Below are 24067 nucleotides of genomic sequence, written 5' to 3' on the forward strand. Positions count from 1 at the left end.
GCATCTCTGCCTAAGTGTTTCTGGCCACGGAAGGATGCTCAGCTTGCACAAGAACAGGTGAACTCCTGCGAGAGTTAGTTCCAAAAAAGACCCTCAACCAGTAGGGGCATTAGTTCATGATAAATACTCCAGCTTCCTTTCCCATTGGTAGGACAACTATGTGGCCTGTTTCACATAGTTTCCCACAGGCCCCACAGCGGGGCTGAGCCTCCGTTGGCCACCAGCAGCAAACTGCTCATGTTCAAATCTTTTACTGGCTTTTCTCCTTTCGTTGCCTCGCATCCCCACTTCTTCATTGCACTTCCCAAATAAACTACTAGCATCCAAATCCTTCTCTTGGGCCCTGCTTTTGGGATACCCAAACTAAGAAAGCAAAATAACCATGGCTCAAGCAAAATACAAGTCCATTTCTCTCTCATGGAATGGTCCAGCACTAGGAAGTTTAAAGCTAAGAGGGCTGTTTCGGCTGGGTGCGTTGGCTCACGCCTGTAATCCCAGCACTTTGGGAGGCGGAGATGGGCAGATCACGAGGTCAGGAGATCGAGACCATTGATCTCCTGATGGTCTAACACTGTGAAATCCCAGCTCTACTGAAAGAAAAACACAAAAAATTAGCTGGGCATGGTGGTGGGCCCCTGTAGTCCCAGCTACTCAGGAGGCTGAGGCGGGAGAATGGCGTGAACCCGGGAGGTGGAGCTTGCAGTGAGCCGAGATAGCGCCACTGCACTCCAGTCTGGGTGACAGAGAGAGACTCTGTCTCAAAAAAAAAAAAGCAAAAAAAAAAAAAAAGCTAAGAGGGCAGTCCATCAACACTCGGGCTCCTTCTATCGGACTTCTACCTTATGGTCCAAGATGGCTGCACCAACTCCAGCCAGCTCATATATTTTTCAGATAGTAGGAAGAAGGCAGAAAGAATAGCATACTCCCCTGCTTAAAAGACATTACAAGGAAGTTCCACAAGACTCCTAGTTATACTCATTGTTCAGAACTCAGTTATATGCCCGTATGTAGCTAAGTGGAAGACTCAGAAATGTTTTTTTTTTTGAGACAGAGTTTTACTCTTGTTGCCAAGGCAGGAGTGTGGTGACGCGGTCTCAGCTCACTGCCACCTCGGCTTCCTGGGTTCAAGCGATTCTCCTGCCTCAGCCTCCCGAGTAGCTGGAATTACAGGCACCCACCAGCATGCCCAGCTAATTTTTGTATTTTTGGTAGAGATGGGGTTTCACCATGTTGGCCAGGCTGGTCTCAAACTCCTGACCTCAGATGATCCGCCCACCTCAGCCTCCAAAAGTGCTGGGATTACAGGCATGAGCCACCACGCCCAGCCAAGAAATGTCATTTTTAACCCAAGTGGGCATGTGCCTAGCTGAAAGTTAGAGATTCTATTACTAAGGAAAAAGTGGAATAGACACTGGGAGACAACTGGCATTCTATAGAATGCCAAGCAGTTACGAAACACGGAGTAGAGACTGACAGACTGTTATGTAGGAGTTCCAGAACAGAGGGAGTGCAGGAGAAGCAAGATTACAGAAATAAGGACTGAGAATTGTCCAGAACGAGAGAAAGACATTGCTTATATTCAAAATACGCACTCAGTGCTAAACAGAACAAATAAATTTACACCTAGACACAGCGTAGTGAGACGATAGCACATCAAGAATAAAGAGAAAACATCAAGGCTATTGCAGTAAAAAAAGGCATTAGATGTAGAAGAAAACTAATTACTCATTTATCAACCAGCAAATATGTATTGAGTGCTTTCTTCGAGTCAGGTCTATTCTAGGGGTGGCCAACCAGTCCTGACCTAGACAAATAAGTTTAAATATCTATCATTTATTATCAGATAGGGATTGAGGCCCTTAGAGAAAAAATAAAGCAGAGCAAGGTATAAAAGTGATGGAGGGTGGGAGTGGATAGCATGTCTTAGGGAAAATGCTTAGGGGAGGCCTCTCTGCAACAGTTGAGCTGAGACCTGAATGAAGTGGCACAGCAAGTTATGCACATTTCCGGGGAAGAGCATCCCAAACAGAGAACAGCAGGTACTAAGGCCCTGAGGTGTAAATGTGCTTGTTATGTTCGAGAAACAGCAAGAAGGCCAGTGATCCAGCAGAGTGAACAGGGGTGGCAGAATAAGCAGATTGTCTGGAGAAGGCGTCTGGGGCCAGATCTTATGTGTGGGGCCTTGGTGCAGCAGTGCGTTGGTGTCAACTCAGACTGGCTCTGTCTTGATTCTTTGCATCCCTTCTCAACTCAGCTCAGTGATATCAGCTTGGAAGCTTGAAATCGGCCATGGAGGGGAACATGCACCACAATTAACAAATGCTACAAATCAGGGCTCTCTGCCTCTGAGAACTGGTTGTTACCAGCACAGCACCGCTCATAGCTGTGGTGAGAAATTCAGACGTTGTTCGAATTGGAATCAGAAGCATTGGAGAGTTTTGAACGGCAGAATACTGCAACTTGGTTTCCTTCTCACAAGATCACTGTAGAGAAGAAAGCCTAGGGTGCAAGAATGGAAGCAGGGAAATGGATTAGGAGGTTGTTGGGGTGGACCAGTTGAAAAAGGAATGGGGACAGTCTAGGAAGGCCATGGGGAGGACGCAGTTTTAATCTGGTGTTATATTTTCTGGTACGATCTCCCTTACATCCTATTTAGCCTCTGTTTATAGACTGATTCCACTGGCTGGGAGGAACATATTTTCCTGGAAAGAGCATGGGATTTAGAATTAGTGGGCCTGGATCTACTTCTCAATAGCATCCCTTGAGGAAATTATTTGACGTCTTTTGAGTCCCAGTGTCCTGTGCGTAAAACTGAATACCTGAAAAGGTGGCTGTGAAGACTAAATGAGATAAGGAATGTAAAATTCCCATTTATCCTCTGCTGGGGCAAAGCGCCCTCATCCTCAGCCCCACAGGGTCCCTCCTGTAAAGATCCATGCCTAGAAGCAAAAAGAATGAAACTGCCAGGATCAGCTTCCCAGGGACTGGTTGCTGGTCTCTGCCTGTTCCCAGGTGGGCCACCAGCGCCACCTCGTGTCCGGTCTGAGTTATTGCAGGCCAGCCTTTCCCTGGATGATTTCTTGATCCTGAATCACCTCCATTGCCAGATGCAGCCAACAGTGCATGAAGTGTCCTAACATTCATTGCCTGACCTGCCAACAAAGCGTGCTCTCTGCTCTCCCCCGATCCTCCCCTGCATGTCAGTCTCACCTCCACATCCAGATTGTAGAGGGCACAGGGCCTGTGTCTTCAGCATCCATTCCTTTTACTTGAGCAATTACTTTGTGCCACTCATTCTGACATAATCCTTAAGGCAATTATATCCTTATTCCTTTTCTGGGGAAACTGAGGCCAAGACATAGAAAGTAACTTGCTTGAGATCACTGGGCAAACAATTGAGGTTAAGATTTGATTCCAGGACTTCTCAATGCAAACCCAAGGATTTTTTCCACAAAAACATCCAGCACAGTGTGGGTACCCAGAAGATACTTAGTGGATCATTTCATTTTTTAGGCTTTTTAAAAGAAGTGAGGCAAAAATAACTGAACAGGAGCCAGGGGACCCACTCTCAGGACTCAGATTCAAGCTCTTTTACAACTTGCTGAATAACGTTGGTTGGATCTGGGTCACTCTGGGGCCTTCTGTACTCCATGAGGAAAGAAAAGGGATTAGACTAGGTGGTCCCAAAGTTTCCCTTGGGTCCTGATGTTCAACAGTGGCAAAGTTGAGGAGAGGGCTCTAGACAGGGGTTAAGATTGTGAGCTCTGAGGTCACTGCTTGGGTGAGTCCAAGCTTCACAATAGCTATGAGGTCTTCAGCAAGTTATTTATCTCAGCCTCTGTTTCCTTGTCTGGAAAATGAGGATGATGAGAGTAATTACGTCTACCTCATAGTGTTGCTCAGTTATCTATCTATTAGACCCTCTTAAAACTGTGCTTGGTACCCAGTAGGTAATATATTTATGTTCATTTTTCAAAAATATTGATTCTGGCTGGGCGTGGTGGCTCATTGAGGGACGATGATATTGAGGGCCATCTGCTCCACTCAGTCCACCAATCCAAATGCTAATCTCTGCTAGTCAGACATATCCAGAAATAATGTTTCATCAACTATCAGGGCATCCTTTAGCCCAGTCAAGTTGATATATAAAATTTACTATCACACGATCTATGTGTAGATATAGACAGATAAAGCTGCCCACACATGTGAGTTCATAAGGATATCTCTGTCAACAGAGAACTATTTGGTGCTTCCTGGTGGTGCCTCCATCCCTTTACATATTCTCCACTAGGAATGCCCCTCATTTTCTATGCCTAGAAAATAAACAAAGCAGGAAGTGGCCAAGATGGCCAACTAGAAACACCTAGCATGAGTGGCTCTTGCAGAGAGGTACAGAGGGGTGAGTAAATACAACACCTTCAACTGAAACATTCAGGTACTTGCATTGGGATTAATCAAGGAAACAACTTGATGCACAGAGAATGAAGAAAAGCAAGACAGGATGATGGCCCACTTGGGAACAACACAGAGCCCGGGGATCCTCCCTCGCCCAGGGAAGCTGTGAGTGAATGAGCGATCCTAGGAAACCACGCTTCTCCCATAGATATTTGCAAACCTCAGATCGGGAGATATCCTTATGAACCCACACGACTAGAGCCTCCAGTCTTCTGTCTGACAGAGCTATGTGGAGTCTTGGTAGAGCAGCTGCTCAGGCATGCGTAGAAACCCTGGAGCCTTAGATACTTGGGCTTTCCAGCAAAAGTAGCTGCAGCTCTAGCAAAGTGGGTGGTTAGACTCCTGTACATACTCACAGGAAGGAGGCTGAATCCAGGGGGCTGAGCAGAAACAGCCCACAGGCCCCACTTCCTTGGCACCTCACATGATAAGACCCATTGGCTCGGAATTCCAGCAAGCTACCAATAGTGATTGCATCTCCCTAAGAAGGAGCTCCCCATGGGAAGGGTGGGCCGCCATCTTTGCTGTTCAGGCATCTTAGCCGTTCCAGCCTTCAGCCTTGGAGAGTCTAAGCCAACCTGGGGCAGAAGAGATCCCCCAGTACAGCACAGTGGCTCTACCAAAGTGTAGCCCAACTGTTGCTTTAAGCAGGTACCCCATCCGATTCCTCTTCAGTGGGTGGGAACTTCCAACTGGGACCTCCAGCCACCCCTACCTGAGCTCTCCAGCCACCAGAGATCTGAATTCCCCCGGGAATGCACTCTTAAAGGGAGGGGTTGGCCACCATATTTGATGTTTGAGTGACTTAGCTGTTCCAGTCTTTGGACTTCAGAGTGTCTGAAGCAACCAGGGGCTGAAATGGATGCCCTGCACAGCACAGATGCTACACCAAAACATGGCCGGACTGCTTTTTTTTCAGTAGGTCCTGATCCCATTCCTCCTCGCTAGGAAGAACCTCCCAACTGGGGTCCCCAGTCACTTCCTACAGGTGCCTTTGGGCCCACAACAGGCTTGTACCTCTCTGGGACAAAGCTCCCAGAGGGAGGGACTGGCTGCCATCTTTGCCATCTTATAGCCTTCACTGGTGACATCTCCTGGTTCTGGAAAATCCAAGGCAACTGGGAACTGGAGCAGGCCACAAGCATACTGCAGCAGCCCTATGGAAAAGTAGCCAGAGTGTTAAGTGGGTGCCCATTCCCATATCTCCTCACCAGGCAGGTTCTCGAGGCCTGGGCCTCCAGCCACCCCCTGCCAGAGCTATCATGCCAGTATCAACTCAGCAACTCCCTGCACAGAGCCTCCAGGGGCAACTGATAGCCTCTCAACCATGCCTCTGCAGTGGAACTGCCCTTGCCACCCTCGGACTAATGAATGGGCAAAGACCCTAAGTGCCTTATCCATACCTCCAAGCTGTAGTTGACCCAACGAGATGAGGCCAGTCCATCTCCTATGGGTCTCACACACCCACCACAGCTCGTCACCAGACAGGAAACCACTGGCTTCAGCCCACAGCACAAACCCTGCATCTTGGGCTGACTGCACTGAGTGATTACTGACCTGCATTTCCCTAGGGTGGAACCCCTAGGAGACAAGCAAATGATCCTTGGCCACAGCTACTGCTAAGATCTCTTCCTCTGCTGCCTCTAAGCTGGGGAAGAAACATTAACACTGAGATCTCCTCAGAGCTGCAGTGGGCAGCCCAGGAGTGTCAAGTCATGAACTACAGCCAGCACTCAAGAAGGAGAGGAACCCACACTTTCAGAGCACTGAGGGGGAACACAGCTGCAAATCTTAGGAAACATAAGGGAGCCACACAACTAACCAAAGTCTACCAACTGACCAAGAATCCCAAATGCCACCTGCTGGCTCACACCCTAAAGCTCCAACACCAAAAATACCTCACTAATGTATCCCCCTCTGAAACCAGAGACAAGAACTCAACTTCAAATAAAGACCCTATGCAAAACCTTGACCCAGTAGAAAAATCCAGAAAAGAAGTCTATTTTCTGTACTCAATCTACACTGCAGTTAAAGGAACACTCACAATGCAGAGATGAGAAAGAACCAATGCAAAAACTCCAGTAACTCAAAGGGCCAGTGTAATATGTCCTTCATAGGACTGCACTAGCTCTTCAACAAGAATTTTTAACCTGGCCAAACTGGCTGGAATGACAGAAATTGCATTCTGAATATGGATAGGAACAAAAATAGGAACAAGGATGACAAAACCCAATTCAAGGAAAATAAGAATTACAATAAAGTGATACAGGAGCTGAAGAACAGAATAGCTAGTACAAAAAAAGAACCTACTGAGTCTGACAGAACTGAATAACACAATACAAGAATTTCACAACGCAATCACAAATGTTAACAGCAGAATAAACCAAGCTAAAGAAAGAATCTCAAAACTTGAAGACTGGTTCTCTGAAATAAGACAGACAGAAAAAAAATTAAGAAAAAAGAATAAAAGAGATTGAACAAAACCTCTGAGACGTATGGGATTATATAAAGAGGCCAAATCTATGAATCACTGGCATTCCTGAAAGGGAGTGGGAGAAAGAAAATCAACTTGGAAAATATATTTCAGGATATCATCCATGAAAATTTCCCCAACTTTGTTCCTGAAAGATTCTATACAAGATCATCCCAAAGACACATTATCATCAGATTTTCCAAGGTCAGAATGAAAGAATGAATGTTAAAGGCAGCTACAGAGAAAGGGCAGGTCACCTACAAAGGGATCTCCATCAGGCTAACAGCAGACCTCTCAGCTGGAACCATACAAGCCAAAGGAGATTGGGGGCCTATATTCAACATTCTTAAAGAAAAAAACTTCAACCAATCATTTCATATCCAGCCAAACTAAGCTTCCTCAGTGAAGGAGAAATAATATCCTTTTCCGATAAGCAAATGTTGAGGGACTTCATTATCACCAGACCTGCCTTATAAGAGATCTTGAAAGGAGAACTAAATATAGAAAGACCACTACCAGCTAATACAAAAACACACTTAAACACACAGACTAGTGTCACTCTAAAGCAATCACACAAATAAGCCAACATAATAACCAGCTAACAGCACAATGACAGGATCAAATTCATACATATAAATATGACCTTGAATGTAAACAGACTAAATGCCCCATTTAAAGGCACAGAGTGGCAAGCTGGATTAAAAAAAAGTAAGACCCAATGGTATGCTGTCTTCAAGAGACCCATCTCACATGTAATGACACTCATGGCTCAAAATATTAATAAAGAGATGAAGAAAAATCTTCCAAGGAAACAGAAAACATAAAAAAGCAGGGGTTACAGACAAAACAGATTTCAAACCAACAAAGATCAAAAAAGACAAGCAAGTGCATTATGTAATGGTGAAGGGTTCAATTCAAGAAGACCTAATTATCCTAAATATATATGCCCCCAATGCAGGAGCACCCAGATTCATAAAGCAAGTTCTCAGAGACCTACAAAGAGACATAGATTCCCACACAATAATAGTGGGGGACTTCAACATTCCACTGACAGTATTAGATCATCGAGGCAGAAAATTAACAAAGATATTCAGGACCTAAACTCAGCATTGGACCAAATGGATCCAATAGACTTTTACAGAAGTCTCCATTCAAAAAGAACACAATATACATTCTTCTCATTGTCACATGGCACATACTCCAAAAATGACCACATAATTGGACATTAAACAATCCTCAACAAATGTAAAAAAACTGAAATCATACCAAACACACTCTCAGACCACAGTGCAATAAAAGTAGAAGTCAACACAATGAAAATCACTCAATTACATGGAAATTACCATACAATTACCAGAAATTAAACAATGTATCCTGAATGACTTTTGGGTAAATAATGAAATTAAGGCAGAAATAAAGACATTCTTTGAAAACAATGAGAACAAACATGTAACATACTAGAATCTCTGGGACACAGCTAAGACAGTGTTAAGAGGGAAATGTATAGCACTAAGTGCCCACATCAAAAAGGTAGGAAGATCTCAAGTTAACATTCTAACTTCACAACTGAAGAAATTAAAGAGGCCAAAACAAATCAACCCCAAAGCTAGCAGAATATGAGAAATAACAAAAATCAGAGCTGAACTGAAAAAAACCAAGACACAAAAAACTGTTCAAAAGATCAATGAATCCAGGAATTGGTTTTTTGAAAAAAAAAAATTAATAAAGGAGATAGGCTACTAGCTAGACTAATTAAGAAGAAAAGAGAAAATCCAAATAAACATAATTAGAAATGACAAAGGGGTTACTACTGACCCCACAGAAATAAAAGCAACCATCAGAAACTACTATGAACACCTCTACACACACAAACTAGAAAACCTGGAAGACATGGATAAATTCCTGGATACATACACACTCCCAAGACTAAGCCAAGAAGAAACTGATTCCCTGAGCAGACCAATAACAGGTTCCAAAATTGAATCAGTAATAAATAGCCTACTGACCAAAAAAAAAAAAAAAATAGAACAGGACCTGATGAATTCACAACTGAATTCTGTCAGATGTACAAAGAAAAGCTGGTACCATTCCTACAGCAAATATTCCAAAAAATTAAAGAGGAAGGACTTCTCAACTCATTCTATGAGGCCAGCATCATCTTGATACCAAAACCTGGCAGAGACACAACAAAAAAAGAAAACTTCAGCCCCAACATCCTTGATAAACATCAATGCAAAAATACTCAACACAATACTTGCAAGCTTCATTCCCGGGATGGCAGGTTGGTTCAACATACAAAAGTCAATAAATGTGATTCATCACATAAGCAGAACTAAAGACAAAAAACACGATTATTTCAATAGATACAGAAAAGGCTTCTGATAAAATTCAACATCCCTTCATGTTAAAAACTCTCAATAAACTAGGTACTGAAGGAACAAACATCAAAATAATAACAGCCATCTATGACAAATCCACAGCCAACATTATACTGAATGGCAAAAGTTGAAAGCATTCCTCTTGAAAACCAGCACAAGACAAGGATGCCATCTCTCACCACTTCTATTCAATGTAGTATTGGAAGTCCTGGTCAAAGCAATCAGGCGAGAGAAAGAAAGGACATCCAAATAGAAAGAGAGGAAGTCAGGCTATCTCTGTTTGCAGACAACATGATTCTTTTTTGTTTGTTTGTTTTTTGTTTTTTGAGACAGAGTCTCTCTCTGTCACCCAGGCTGGAGTGCAGTGGCATGATCTCAGCTCACTTCAAGCTCCGCCTCCCGGGTTCACGCCATTCTTCTGCCTCAGTCTCCAGAGTAGCTGGGACTACAGGTGCCCGCCATCATGCCTGGTTAATTTTTTTTTTGTATTTTTAGGAGAGACGGGGTTTCACCATGTTAGCCAGGATGGTCTCGATTTCCTGACCTTGTGATCCACCTGCCTCGGCCTCCCAAAGTGCTGGGATTACAGGCGTGAGCTACCGCACCCAGCCAACATGATTCTGTATCTAGAAAACCCCATAGTCTTGGCCTGTGAGAGCTCCTTCAGCTGATAAATAACTTCAGCAAAATTGCAGGATACAAAATCAATGTACAAAAATCACTAGCATTCCTATAAACCCACCAACTAAACTGACAGTCAAATTGGGTAGGCAATCCCATTTACAACTGCCACAAAAAAATAAAATAAAATACCTGGAAAGTGAAAGATCTCTACAATGAGAATTACAAAACACTGCTCGAAGAAATCAAAGAAGACACAAACAAATGGAAAACCATTCCATGCTTATGGATAGGAAGAATCAATATCATTAAAATGGCTATACTGCCCAAAGCAATTTACAGATTTAGTGCTATTCCTATCAAACTACCAATAACATTCTTCACAGAACTAGAAAAAAAATATTTTAAAATTTGTATGGAACCAGGCCGGGCGCGGTGGCTCAAGCCTGTAATCCCAGCACTTTGGGAGGCCGAGACGGGTGGATCACGAGGTCAGGAGTTCGAGACCATCCTGGTGAACACAGTGAAACCCCATCTCTACTAAAAAATACAAAAACTAGCCGGGCGAGGTGGCGGCGCCTGTAGTCCCAGCTACTCGGGAGGCTGAGGCAGGAGAATGGCATAAACCCGGGAGGCGGAGCTTGCAGTGAGCTGAGATCCGGCCACTGCACTCCAGCCTGGGCGACAGAGCAAGACTCCTTCTCAAAAAAATAAATAAATAAAATAAAATAAATAAAATAAAATAAAATTTATATGGAACAAAAAAAGAACCCAAATAGCCAAGGCAATCCTAAGCAAAAATAACAAAGCTGATCATCCTGATACCAAAGCCTAGCAGAGACACAACAAAAAAAAGAGAATTTTAGACCAATATCCCTGATGAACATCCATGCAAAAATCCTCAATAAAATACTGGCAAACCGAATCCAGCAGCACATCAAAAAGCTTATCCACCATGATCAAGTGGGCTTCATCCCTGGGATGCAAGTCTGGTTCAACATACGCAAATCAATAAACGTAATCCAGCATATAAACAGCACCAAAAACAAAAACCACATGATTATCTCAATAGATGCAGAAAAGGCCGTTGACAAAATTCAACAGCCCTTCATACTAAAAACTCTCATAAATTCGGTATTGATGGAACATATCGCAAAATAATAAGAGCTATTTATGACAAACCCATAGCCAATATCATACTGAATGGGCAAAAACTGGAAGGATTCCCTTTGAAAACTGGCACAAGACAGGGATGCCCTCTCTCATCACTCCTATTCAACATAGTGTTGGAAGTTCTGGCTAGGGCAATCAGGCAAGAGAAAGAAATAAATGGTATTCAATTAGGAAAAGAAGAAGTCAAATTGTCCCTGTTTGCAGATGACATGATTGTATATTTAGAAAATCCCATCATCTCAGCCCAAAATCTCCTTCAGCTGATAAGCAACTTCAGCAAAGTCTCAGGATACAAAATTAATGTGCAAAAATCACAAGCATTCTTATACACCAGTAACAGACAAACAGAAAGCCAAATCATGAATGAACTTCCATTCACAATTGCTTCAAAGAGAATAAAATACCTAGGAATCCAACTTACAAGGGATGTAAAGGACCTCTTCAAGGAGAACTACAAACCACTGCTCAGTGAAATAAAAGAGGACACAAACAAATGGAAGAACATTCCATGCTCATGGATAGGAAGAATCAATATCGTGAAAATGGCCACACTGCCCAAGGTAATTTATAGATTCAATGCCATCCCCATCAAGCTACCAATGACTTTCTTCACAGAATTAGAAAAAACTGCTTTAAAGTTCATATGGAACCAAAAAAGAGCCCGCATTGCCAAGACAATCCTAAGTCAAAAGAACAAAGCTGGAGGCATCACACTACCTGACTTCAAACTATACTACAACGCTACAGTAACCAAAACAGCATGGTACTGGTACCAAAACAGAGATATAGACCAATGGAACAGAATAGAGCCCTCAGAAATAATACCACACAGCTACAGCTATCTGATCTTTGACAAACCTGACAAAAACAAGAAATGGGGAAAGGATTCCCTATTTAATAAATGCTGCTGGGAAAATTGGCTAGCCATAAGTAGAGAGCTGAAACTGGATCATTTCCTTACTCCTTATACGAAAATTAAGTTAGACCTAATACCATAAAAACCCTAGAAGAAAACCTAGGTAATACCATTCAGGACATAGGCATGGGCAAGGACTTCATGTCTAAAACACCAAAAGCAATGGCAACAAAAGCCAAAATTGACAAATGGGATCTAATTAAACTAAGAGCTTCTGCACAGCAAAAGAAACTACCATCAGGGTGAACAGGAAACCTACAGAATGGGAGAAAATTTTTGCAATCTACTCATCTGACAAAGGGCTAATATCCAGAACCTACAAAGAACTCAAACAAATTTACAAGAAAAAAACAAACAACCCCATCAAAAAGTGGGCAAAGGTTATGAACAGACATTTCTCAAAAGAAGACATGCATACAGCCAACAGATATATGAAAAAATGCTCATCATCACTGGCCATCAGAGAAATGCAAATCAAAACCACAATGAGATACCATCTCACACCAGTTAGAATGGCAACCATTAAAAAGTCAGGAAACAACAGGTGCTGGAGAGGACGTGGAGAAATAGGAACACTTTTACACTGTTGGTGGGATTGTAAACTGGTTCAACCATTGTGGAAAACAGTATGGCGAATCCTCAAGGATCTAGAACTAGAAATACTACATAACTCAGCCATCTCATTACTGGGTATATACCCAAAGGATTATAAATCATGCTGCTATAAAGACACATACACATGTATGTTTATTGCAGCACTATTCACAATAGCAAAGACTTGGAATCAACCCAAATGTCCATCAGTGACAGACTGGATTAAGAAAATGTGGTACATATACACCATGGAATACTATGCAGCCATAAAAAAGGATGAGTTTGTGCCCTTTGCAGGGACATGGATGCAGCTGGAAACCATCATTCTCAGCAAACTATCTCAAGAACAGAAAACCAAACACCGCATGTTCTCACTCATAGGTGGGAATTGAACAATGAGATCACCTGGACTCTGGAAGGGGAACATCACACACTGGGGCCTATTATGGGGAGGGAGAAGGGGGTACGGATGGCATTGGGAGTTATACCTGTTGTAAATGATGAGTTGATGGGTGCTGATGAGTTGATGGGTGCAGCACACCAACATGGCACAAGTATACATATGTAACAAACCTGCACATTGTGCACATGTACCCTAGAACTAAAAGTATTAAAAAAAAAAAAAAAAAAAGCTGGAGGAATCACATTACTCAACTTCAAGCTACACTACAAGGTTACAGTGACCAAAACGTCATGGTACTGATACAAAAACCGGCACATAGCCCAGTGGAACAGATTAGAGATTCCAGAAATGAGGTTGCACATCTACGACCATCTGATCTTTGAAAAAGCTGACAAAAGCAATGGGCAAAAGACTCCCTATTCAATAAATGGTGCTGGGACAACTGGCTAGCCATATGTAGAAGATTGAAGCTGGACCCCTTCCTCACACCATATATGAAAATCAACTCAAGATGGACTAAAGACATAAATGTGAAACCCAAAACTAGAAAACACTAGAAGACAACCTAGACAATACCATCCTGGACATAGGAATGGGCAAAGATTTCATGACAAAGACATTGAAAGCAACTGCAACAAAAGCAAAAATGGACAAATGGAATCTAATTAAACATAAGAGCTTCACAGCAAAAGAAACTATCAACAGACAACCTACAGAATGAGAGAAAATATTTGCAAACTATGCATCTGACAAAGGTCTAATATCCAGCATCTATAAAGAACTTAAACAAATTTATAAGAGAAAAACAAACAACTCCATTAAATAGTGGGTAAAGGACATGAGCAGACACTTCTCAAAAGAAGAAATAATACAGCCAACAAGCATATGAAACAAGCTCAATTATCACTGATCATTAGAAAAATGCAAGTCAAAACCACAGTGAGATACCATCTTATACCAGTCAGAAAGACTATCATTAAAAAGTCAAAAAATAACAGATGCTGGTGAGGTTGTGGAGAAAACCCTTATACGCTGTTGGTGGGAGTGTAAATTAGTTCAACCATTGTGGAGAGCAGTATGGCAATTCCTCAAAGAGCTAAAAGCAGAACTACCATTTGACTCAGCAATCTCGTTACTGGGTATATACCCAGAGGAATATAAAGCATTCTACCATAAAGACATATGCATGCAAATGTTCATTGCAACACTGTTCACAATAGCAAAGACATGAAATCAACCTAAATGCCCATGAATGATAGACTGGATTTTTAAAAAATATTGTACATATACACCACAGAATATTATGCAGCCATAAAAAAGAATGAGACCATGTTTTTTGTGGGAACACGAACGGGGCTGGAGGCTATTATCCTTAGCAAACTAATGCAGGAATAGAAAACTAAACACTGCATGTTTCCACTTATAACTGGGAGCTGAATGATAAGAATTTATGAACACAAAGAAGAAAACAACAGACACTGGGGTCTACTTGAGCGGGGAGGGTGGGAGGTGGGAGAGGAGCAGGAAAAATAACTATTGGGTACTGAGCTTAATACCTGGGTGAGGTAGTAATATGTACAACTAACCCCCATGACACATGTTTATCTATGTAACAAACCCTGACATATATCCCCAAACCTAAAATTAAAATTAAAAATAAACCAACAAAACAAATGGAAAAATAAAACTGCTTATCCTTTGAGTCCCAGCTCAAATGCTGCCTTCTTTGTGAAACCTTTCTTAATTCTTATAGGCAGAATTAATCCCTCCCTCCATTTTGCTCTTAGAATCTTGTACAGTTTCTGTATAGCCCTTTTCATATGTATGACAGTTGTTTTTGAATTCTGTCTCTTATGACATTAGGACCTTAAAGCAGGGTTGTTAGAATGATGTGAAACTAATTTGGTTTAAACAAGTCTATCATGCCAGCTGGACCTGTCAAGAGGCTATCAACAGCTTCTCCTGCTGAGCTGAGACACCAGCAAAGCTAATGAGAGTATTTATTTCAAAGCAGATGTCCCCAGAAGCTGATAGCAAATCAAGGAAAGGCTAGCTCAATCCCCAGCACTGCTCCATATAGTAAATCTTTACTGATTGATTGAATAGGATTGTCATTCAAGAATAATTCAATCTCTTGTGTACAGTTGACCCTTGAACAACATGGGTTTGAACTGCATGGGTCCATTTTTACACAGACTTTTTTCAATATACTGAAAAATTGTTTGGAGGTTTGAGACAATCTGAAAAAACTCAGACAAACCATGTAGCCTAGAAATGTCAAAAAATTTAAGAAAAAGTTTTATGTCATGAATGCATAAAATATATGTAGAAACGATTCTATTTTATCACTTATGACAACAAAATATATAAAAATCTATTGCAAAAAGTTAAAATTTGTCAAGCGTGGTGTACTTGGGAGGACTAGGTGAGAGGATCGCTTGAGCCCACGAGTTCAAGGCCAGCCTTGGGCCACAAAGTGAGACCTCGTCTCTATCAAAAAATCAAAAAATTAGCCAGGCATGGTGGTGCATGCCTGTAGTCCTATCTACTCAAGAGGCTGAGGTGGGAGGATCACCTGAGCCCAGGAGATTGAAGCTGCAGTGAGCCGTGACTGCGTCACTGCAAGCCAGCCTGGGCGACAGAGCAGGACCGTGTCTCAAAAAATAAAAAATAAATCTTATCAAAACTTATGCACACAAACATTTACAGACCTTATGTACATAGTGCCATTTGCAGTTGAGAAAAATGTAAACAAACATAAAGATGCAGTATTAAATCGTAACTACAAGAAGTTAACTGCAGTGCATAAGGTACTATGTAATGATTTTGGAGCCACCTCCTATTGCCATTGCGGTGAGCTCAGCTGTTGCGAGTATCCCTTAAAACAACCTGTGACGCTAATCATCTCCATGTAAGCCATTCATCTCTCCAGTAAACTGCATATCGCAGTAAAAAGTGATCTCTTGCGGTTCTCAAGTATTTTTCTTCGTGTTTAGAACAATATCGTAAATCTTGAATAACGCCATGGGACCTATACGAAGTGCCACTAGTGATGCTGGAAGTGCTCCCAAGAAGCAGAGAAAAGTCAGGACGTGACAAGAAAAAGTTGAATTGCTTGATATGTGCTGCAGATTGATGTCTGCAGCTGCAGTTGCATGCTATTTCAGACAGATGATTCACCTTGTAAACAGACAAAGTAAACTTATGGTATCAATAAATACAGTATAGTACTGTAAATGTATTTTCTCTGTTATATGATTTTCTTTTTTTTCTTTTTTTTTTTTGAGACGGAGTGTCGCTCTGTCGCCCAGGCTGGAGTGCAGTGGTGCAATCTCAGCTCACTGCAAGCTCCGCCTCCCGGGTTTACGCCATTCTCCTGCCTCAGCCTCCCAAGTAGCCGGGACTACAGGCGCCCGCCACCACGCCCGGCTAATTTTTTGTATTTTTAGTAGAGACGGCGTTTCACCATGTTAGCCAGGATGGTCTCAATCTCCTGACCTCATGATCCGCCCACCTTGGCCTCCCAAAGTGCTGGGATTACAGGCGTGAGCCACCACACCTGGCCTGTTATATGATTTTCTTAATAACATTTTCTTTTCTATAGCTTATTTTATTGTAAGAGTGATAAGATTATGTAAGACTGACAAACTTTGTTATCAGTAAGGCTTCTGGTCAATAGTAGGCTATTAGTAGTTAAGTTTGGGGGGGAGTAAAAAGTTATATGCAATTTTTGATTGTACAGGGTGTTGGCACCTCTAACCCTCACATTGTTCAAAAGCTAACTATATACAAAAGGCTGGGCTTATACTAAGAGTTCAGGTTACAGAGATAAGAAAAAGGCATGAACAATCAAAATCACAGGGGCTTGGGAAACAAATAAATCTGATTCAAAGCCAGACTCAGTTATTTACTAGTTATATGATCTTGAGCAAGTTATTTAACTTCTCTGACCTAGTCTCATCAGTTAAAGAGGGGTAACAATACCTACACCATAAGGGTTGCAGTGTGGATTACGTAAGACGATATACACACCTGGCACATTGCAGGTGCTCAATAAATGTTAGTGCTGTGCCCCTTATCAATTTGTAGACAATCAATAGTAACACAGGCAATAATTATCATACTTTATGATCAATGCTATAATGCTAAGGAAGCATAGATGACAGAGGAACTTGTTTTATTGAGCAGAGAAGAAGAAAAGGGAAAACTTCAGAGGATGAGCAGGAGCTGGCCAGGAGGACCTTCTGAGGGAATAGTGTGGACCAACGCGTGGCTGTCCTGGCTCCAAGTCTTCCTTTTTGTCTACTTCCAGATGAGGTGGCATCTAGGGCCTAAAGTGAGCCATCTCTTCCTTCTGTGACAGATGACTGACATTTTCATTTCTTTGCCATACTACAGAAAGTGCCTCCTCTCTCAACCAGAAATATGAACTAATCCAATTTGCAGATGAGTTAATGCTGAGACTTGAAATGCACTGAATTCCAAAGTTCTGATTCCAAGAAGAATGTCAAATGAGTATCACTCTCAATGCATGTGACACATTTAAAAAAATATATTTTAGGTGGATTGATGCTGTTAAATTGAGACATAAACTATGAGTGATATAGTTGCTGTGGGAACCCTTGAAATCTCCTAACATTTTTACATCCACAATTTCATGATCTCAATAACTTAAGACTCCCAGAATCCCAAAATGTTAGTAATAGAAGACCCCTTAGAGGCCCAACCTTCACATCTTCCTGATGGAGAAATGTAAGCCAAGACACAAAGAATGACCTGTCCAAAGCTATACAGCAAAATCCTTAATTTCTGACACTGGAATGTAGGCCTCTAAGTTGGAAACCCAGCTCTCTTTCTCCTGTAGTATAGTTATTCCTGAAGGACTGTTTAGGGTAGGGTCTTTTTAATTGTACACTTCAGTAACAGATGTTCATTTTAAGGAAGATTCATTTCTTTTGGGGCCAATTGGTGCTTTTAACAAAGTCAAACCTCAGATTCTTAACCATCTCCATCATATATACATAAGATATTTGATATACAATATATTAAGTATATATCATAATATATATCAAATATATATCAAACCTCAGGTTCTTGACCATCTCCATAATACTATGACCTAAAGGTGACAGAATCATAGACTTAGAGTAAGAATGAGTTTTTGTTTTTGTTTTTGTTTTTTTGAGATGGAGTCTCGCTCTGTCGCCCAGGCTGGAGTGCAGTGGCACAATCTCAGCTCACTGCAAGCTCCGTCTCCTGGGTTCATGCCATTCTCCTGCCTCAGCCTCCCGAGTAGCTGGTACTACAGGTGCCCGCCACAACACCTGGCTAGTTTTTTGTATTTTTAGTAGAGATGGGGTTTCACCGTGTTAGCCAGGATGGTCTCGATCTCTTGACCTTGTGATCCGTCCGCTTGGCCTCCCAAAGTGCTGGGACTGCAGGCATGAGCCACCGCGCCCAGCCAAGAATGAAATTTTAGAGGTTGATCTGGTTCAATTCATCTTCTACCAAAGAAATACCCTTCTTAAATGTATCCAGTGATGTATTCATTTCCCCAAGAGAATTATCCCATTGTTTGCCCATGAATGCTAGCTTCATCAAGTAGAACTCTGTTTCTCTGTCTACTCTATCCATTAAGAGAAAGGGAAGGAAGGGAATGGTGTTCACTTACTGAGCAACATTTGGGTACTAGACACATGTTAGGGTCTTGGATATGTTATTTTCACTTGATTCTTGAAACATCCCTCTAAAGTAGACGTTCAATTTACAAACTAAAAAAAAATAGTTCAGAAAGTTTAAATAATGTGCCCAAATTTACCCATGGTCAGTGGAACAGTCAAGTTCATGGACTCTCTTCAGTATGCTGAGAGGTCTTGTCTTCCCTGCCTACTGTCTCTCTTCAGTGTAGCTCTTTCAGCAGGCTGTGCTAGAGATTTCCTTTTAAAATAAAAATCTGCTTAAAGGCCTTTGATGGCTCTTCAATACCCACTCAAGGTAAATAGTTCAATACCTACTCAAGGTAAACAGTCCAAGCTCTTTAGCTTAATAATCAAGGCCCTTGACAATCTGGCTCCAATCAAATATTGTAGGCTCACTTCCGTCTTCTTTTCCGATGCATCCTAGGTTTTCCATGAGGATGCCTTTTTGTCTTTGTTCACGCTGTACTTGCTGCCTATGTGCCCTTCCCCTCCTTCTCTGCCTAAAAAAAAATCCTAGTTTTCCTTTAAGGTCCACCCAAATGTCACCTTCTTGGTGAAGTCTTCCCCAGTGTCTCTGGGTTCAATGAATCCTCCTCTGCCTTCTCCATTATTACAGAGGACATTGTAAAGTCCTCTGTAGTAGCCTCTTTTGCATTGTCATCGTCCTTCATAGACTAAGATCCTTAAAGACAAGGATTGTACTTTACGTTTATTTGTATTCCCAGTTCCTGGCACATAATAGGAGTTCCATAGATATGTGTGGAATAGAATTGAGGCCTAATCCTTTTCCACATGTTAGCCCTTCAATTATTTGAAGACCCTTCTAAGGCCTTGCCCTGCCCCACTCTACTCCTATTAATAGTTATTTCTTCTGCAGGCTAAACGTTCCCAACTCCTTTCAGCTGCTCCTTGTAAGGTCTGATTTCCAGATTCCTTATCTGGTCATTTGCTTCTGGGTGATAATTTGCCAACATCCCTCTTTTAAAATATAATGCCTAGGATAAACTTAATAGCCCAAAGTCGGGCCACAGCAGAACAAAGTGAGGGGATTCCAATCTGTGATTCCAATCTATGACGTTTTCTTAGCCATTATTGTGTTCCAGGAGGCTCTGCCTACTCTATTTTCTTTCACTCTTCAATAATCTGGTGAGGTAGGTGTCATTTCTCCCATTTTACAGGTGAGAATATAAGCCATCTGGTAAGGCACTTTGAGAATAAGTTGAAGTCACAATCCCAGAGCACAAAGGGAACTTGTGATCAACTGATACCTTTAGATCATTCTTACATCAACTGCTGTAAAGTTATTATTTTTTCCAGTTACCAGCCAGCTAGGGACAGGCTTAAGGGCAACTGAGGACAAAAAGAATCAGTACCTTTAGAAGGGTGTGAAACCAAAGCGCAGAGAAAAGGCAGGTTGGATTAATGACAAACTTCCTAACAATAACAGCCTTTATCTAGGAGCTCAAACAGAGACTGGAATGTCTTAACCACACAGCTTCCTGGAACTATTTTTACTTTGTATTTTACAAGAGGAGCAACAGCAGAAGCATCTTAGATAAACAACAAGGTTTGGGCTCAGCACATGTCTGAATCTGAACAGCCAGTGGGGCCCTGTGGTCACAAGGCAGATAATAAGGAGGTTGCCTCTTTGGTCTGTGGCTTGGGTCTGAAAGGGTCCTACTGTGCACATTCATTCTATAAATATAGACTGATCACCAACTGTGTTCCAGGCATGGTGCGAGGTGCTGTGGATGTAATGAAGAAGAAAGACAGAGTTTCAATCTGTGGAGCTTACAGTCAGGTGAAAGATAAGCATAAATGAAAATGATATGCACAGATCCTAGTAAATACAATGATGAATGAAGGTGCCAGGCTATAAGGAGAGCAAAAGGAGGGGCATTTAATTTATCCTGGGGTAAGGATGGAAGAGAAGATATCAGAGGAAGTTCCTGGGGAAGGTAGTCTTAATTGATGTGTAGGACTTAACATGCTGAAGGCTCTTATGTATTTCAATGCATCCCCCCCACATCCCACAATACACATACTTTATTTAAGCATCAGAAACCATCTTTCCCATTTCCTTCACTATCTCTTCCACTGGGTCATCAACAACATGGTAACAAAAAACAAAACAAAAACTACTATTTCCTCAACTGTCAGTGCCAGAATAATCACTCCTTTTTGCTGTACTGTAATGCAGAAAAGAGCAGACCTGGGGTTTCCTAGCATATCTCCTTTAAAAAAAATTACATCCTGATTAACTTGCTTATTTCTTCCCTCTCCATTGCCTCGGTATTTCTTGACCTCCCCACACCTGTGACCCAAAGGTCACAGGGTCTGTCACAGCCCAATTCCATTCTCCAGTTGCCTCTTGGTTTTTAACCCCCCTTTTAAAAATCCAAACATTAAACAACTAATAACACCCATGTGTAATTAGCTGTTTAATTGAACAGCACAGAACTGTTAATACGTTGTGCTGTGCCCTGGGATATTAAATGGAATAAAAGCAAAGTACTATATTCAAGGAAACTACAGTCTAACTTGAAATACTACAATGGGATACACTTCACACAGAGATTTTTACCAAGTGACAGTGGAGAGGAGGGAGAAATGAGTTCTTCCTGAGAAGTGTCAGAGAAGTTCTGAGCTGGATCTAAAAAAGAAGCAGGTGGCCGGGTATGGTGGCTCATGCCTGTAATCCCAGCACTTTGGGAGGCCAAGGAGGGCGGATCACAAGGTCAGGAGATTGAGATCATCCTGCCTAACGTGGTGAAACCCCGTCTCTACTAAAAATACAAAAAATTAGCCAGGCATGGTGGCAGGCACCTGCAGTCCCAGCTACTCGGGAGGCTGAGGCAGGAGAATGGCGTGAACCCAGGAGGTGGAGCTTGCAGTGAGCCGAGATCGCGCCACTGCACTCCAGCCTGGAAGACAGAGCGAGACTCCATCTCAAGAAAAAAAAAGCAGCAGGAATCCAAAGGACAATATGCATACTATTTATTTATTTATTTTTAGCAGATGTGGGAATATCACTCTCATGCCAAGACTTATCTAAGGCTACAAGTGTGAATAAGGTTCCTGATCTCAAGAAGCTTTCAGCCTAGAAAAGAGGTTTAGAAATATACCCCAATAATGGCAACATATATTGTGCCATGGACAGAGTTACAGAAAAAACTGCTAGGGGAGTTCATAGAGAAAATGTTTAAGAGAACATTTCTCACTGGATGTAGTAGGCAGAATTCTAAGGTAGCCTCCTAGATTAACCTTCATGTACACCTTCTGCATGGTCCCTGGGACAGTGGCTATGATGAATTTTACTCCTGTGATTAGGGTATGTGATGTGGCACAGGTGACCTTAAAGTAGGAAGATTAGCTAGGTGGGTCTGACCTAATTACAAGTCTTTTAAAAGCTCACCGTGTTCTCTGACTGGTTGAAGAAGGGAAATCAGAGATATTTAATGAACGAGAGGATTTACATGAGGTTCTCTGTTGATGAGACAAAAGGGACCATGTGGCAAGGACCTGAGAGTGGTCTCCAACAGAGATCTGGCAAAACAATGTAGCTGTGAGATCCTAGTCCTACAGGGACATGAATTCTGCCAACAGCCTGAAGGAGCCTGAGGCAGACCTTTCCCTCGCAGAGCCTCTAGACATCTTGATTTCAGCCTATGACACCACGAGCAGAAAACCCAGCCACACCATGCCAGTTTTCTGACCTACACAACTGTGAGTAAATCAATGGGTGTTGCTTTAAGCTGCAAAATTTGGGCTAATTTGTTACGCAGGAATAGAAAACTGGTATGAGCACTTACAACACTGTGCTCTCATTAGCTATTGACATACTAATTTCCCCAACTATGGGCTCCTTAGATTTAGGCTCTAATTATCCTTGTAACCTCAGGGCTCTTCATGAGACAGGTACTCCCCAAAACGCCATGGAATGAAAGTTTAAATTAGACACAGGGATGCAGCTCAGAACCTGGATAGATTCTGACCATTTCCATTTCTCAAGAATAGGCAGACGGATACTGAGACCAACACCAGGATAAAAGGAGGCAGCCCCCTTCAGTCCAGTGCTCTAAGACCTATTCCAGAGGCAAGGCAAGTAACCCAGGCTCAGCTGTCCCGTCTGCTGCTCCAGCCTTGCTGAGGTGGACTTCCCTCCAAGGAGCATTGTTCATAGAAGGATCATTAACAAGACATTCCTGTGTGACCTGCAGATTGCCATGTTCTAAATGATGCCACACCCACTCCACATCCAGCTTAGCAGAGGTTTCGGGATTTATATCGCACTGTATTTTCAAGCAGCCAAAATAGAAGTCAAGACTTCGTTTTTCTAAGCTGCTAAAACGATGTAGTGGTTAAATCAATAGTGTGCCAGGCGCAGTGGTTCACGCCTGTAGTCCCAGCGCTTTGGGAGGCTGAGGCGGGAGGATCACTTGAGCCCAGTAATTTGAGGTTACAGTGAGCTATGATGGCGCCACTGCACTCCGACCTGGGGGACAAAGTGAGGCTCCACCTCTAACAAAACAAAAATAGAATTGTGTAGCCAACATTGTTAGTGGGCCTGAAAGAATGGGCCTGTGCACTCAGTGCGTACTTGTTGAAGGCATGACCGCAGGGACGACTGAGGACGCTGACACTCACTAGGGCATCCAAGCGCTAACTCGTCTCTCACCTACCCTCCCGGTGCAGTGCTATCCTGTTGGAGAAGAGGCCCCTGGGTGGCGGTGCGAAGTAACTCGCCCAAGGTCACCACACGGCCAGCCACTAGCCGGGCGGGGGTCGCCAGAGGTGAGGGCCACGTCAGTCGGTCTTGGGGGTCCGACCGGCGGCTCCTCCACCAGCCTCACGCGGCCTCGGAGTGGGCTACTGGCAGCCTCGGGATTCGAACCCGAGGCCTCGTCCTCGCCCTCGCGCCTTCTCAGGCCTCAGTTTACCCATCTACAAGACGCGTACCCGAGAGCTGGCCCGGGCGCCAGCGGGGCTCCCGGACCGGGGTCTGCAGGACGGCGGGGTAGGGCGGGCCAGGTCCCTGCGCGCCCTCCCTCCTCCAGCGCGCCGCCCCGCCCCCCGCGCGAGCCCAACGGCCGAGGCGCGCGCCACCTCGCGGCGGGAGGCGCGGGGGAGGGGCCGGGGAGCCCCCGCCCCGCCCCGCCCCCCGCCTCAGCAGCCGTCGCCGGCTCGGTGGAGCCCCCCGCCGCCCGCCCGCCGCTCTCCGGAGCCGCCCGCCCGCCCCCTTCCCGCGTCCCCGCTCCCTCCCTGCGTAGCGGAAACATGGCGGCGGGAAGGGAATGAGCCGCCCCGCGCCCCCGCCGCGCCCGCAGGTAAGCGTCTCGCGGCCGCCTCCGCCCG

General features: G+C 43.2%; 2 protein-coding genes across 27 annotated transcripts in view; one reads left to right on the forward strand and one right to left on the reverse strand.

The window, feature by feature from the left end:
* Positions 1-1787: 1787 nt before the first annotated feature.
* On the reverse strand, positions 1788-24023 carry LOC117092784 (transcription initiation factor TFIID subunit 4-like). Its single transcript, XM_033226906.1, has 2 exons — positions 23672-24023; positions 1788-2499 (listed from the first exon to the last, which is right to left on the reverse strand). The coding sequence occupies exons 1-2, from the start codon at positions 23989-23991 to the stop codon at positions 2481-2483; spliced, it is 339 nt and encodes a 112-aa protein (XP_033082797.1). The 5' UTR covers positions 23992-24023; the 3' UTR covers positions 1788-2480.
* SCMH1 (Scm polycomb group protein homolog 1) overlaps positions 23793-24067 on the forward strand; it is a 246088-nt gene continuing 245813 nt past the window's right edge. For 14 of the 26 annotated variants that reach the window (XR_004440916.1, XM_033226874.1, XM_033226888.1 and 11 more), the window contains exon 1: positions 23930-24039. The gene's annotated coding sequence lies outside the window, so the exon portion shown is untranslated. Of the gene's footprint in view, positions 24040-24067 lie in introns of all 26 variants that reach the window. The other 12 variants (XM_033226896.1, XM_033226876.1, XM_033226882.1 and 9 more) reach the window with 3 other exon arrangements.

The sequence above is a fragment of the Trachypithecus francoisi genome, unplaced genomic scaffold (assembly GCF_009764315.1).
Source record: "Trachypithecus francoisi isolate TF-2019V2 unplaced genomic scaffold, Tfra_2.0 Lachesis_group12, whole genome shotgun sequence".
NCBI classification, from domain to species: domain Eukaryota; kingdom Metazoa; phylum Chordata; class Mammalia; order Primates; family Cercopithecidae; genus Trachypithecus; species Trachypithecus francoisi.

Coding starts and splice junctions, on each gene's coding strand:
- LOC117092784 (XM_033226906.1), bottom strand. CDS start 23,991: ATGTTTCCGCTACGCAGGGAGGGAGCGGGGACGCGGGAAGGGGGCGGG.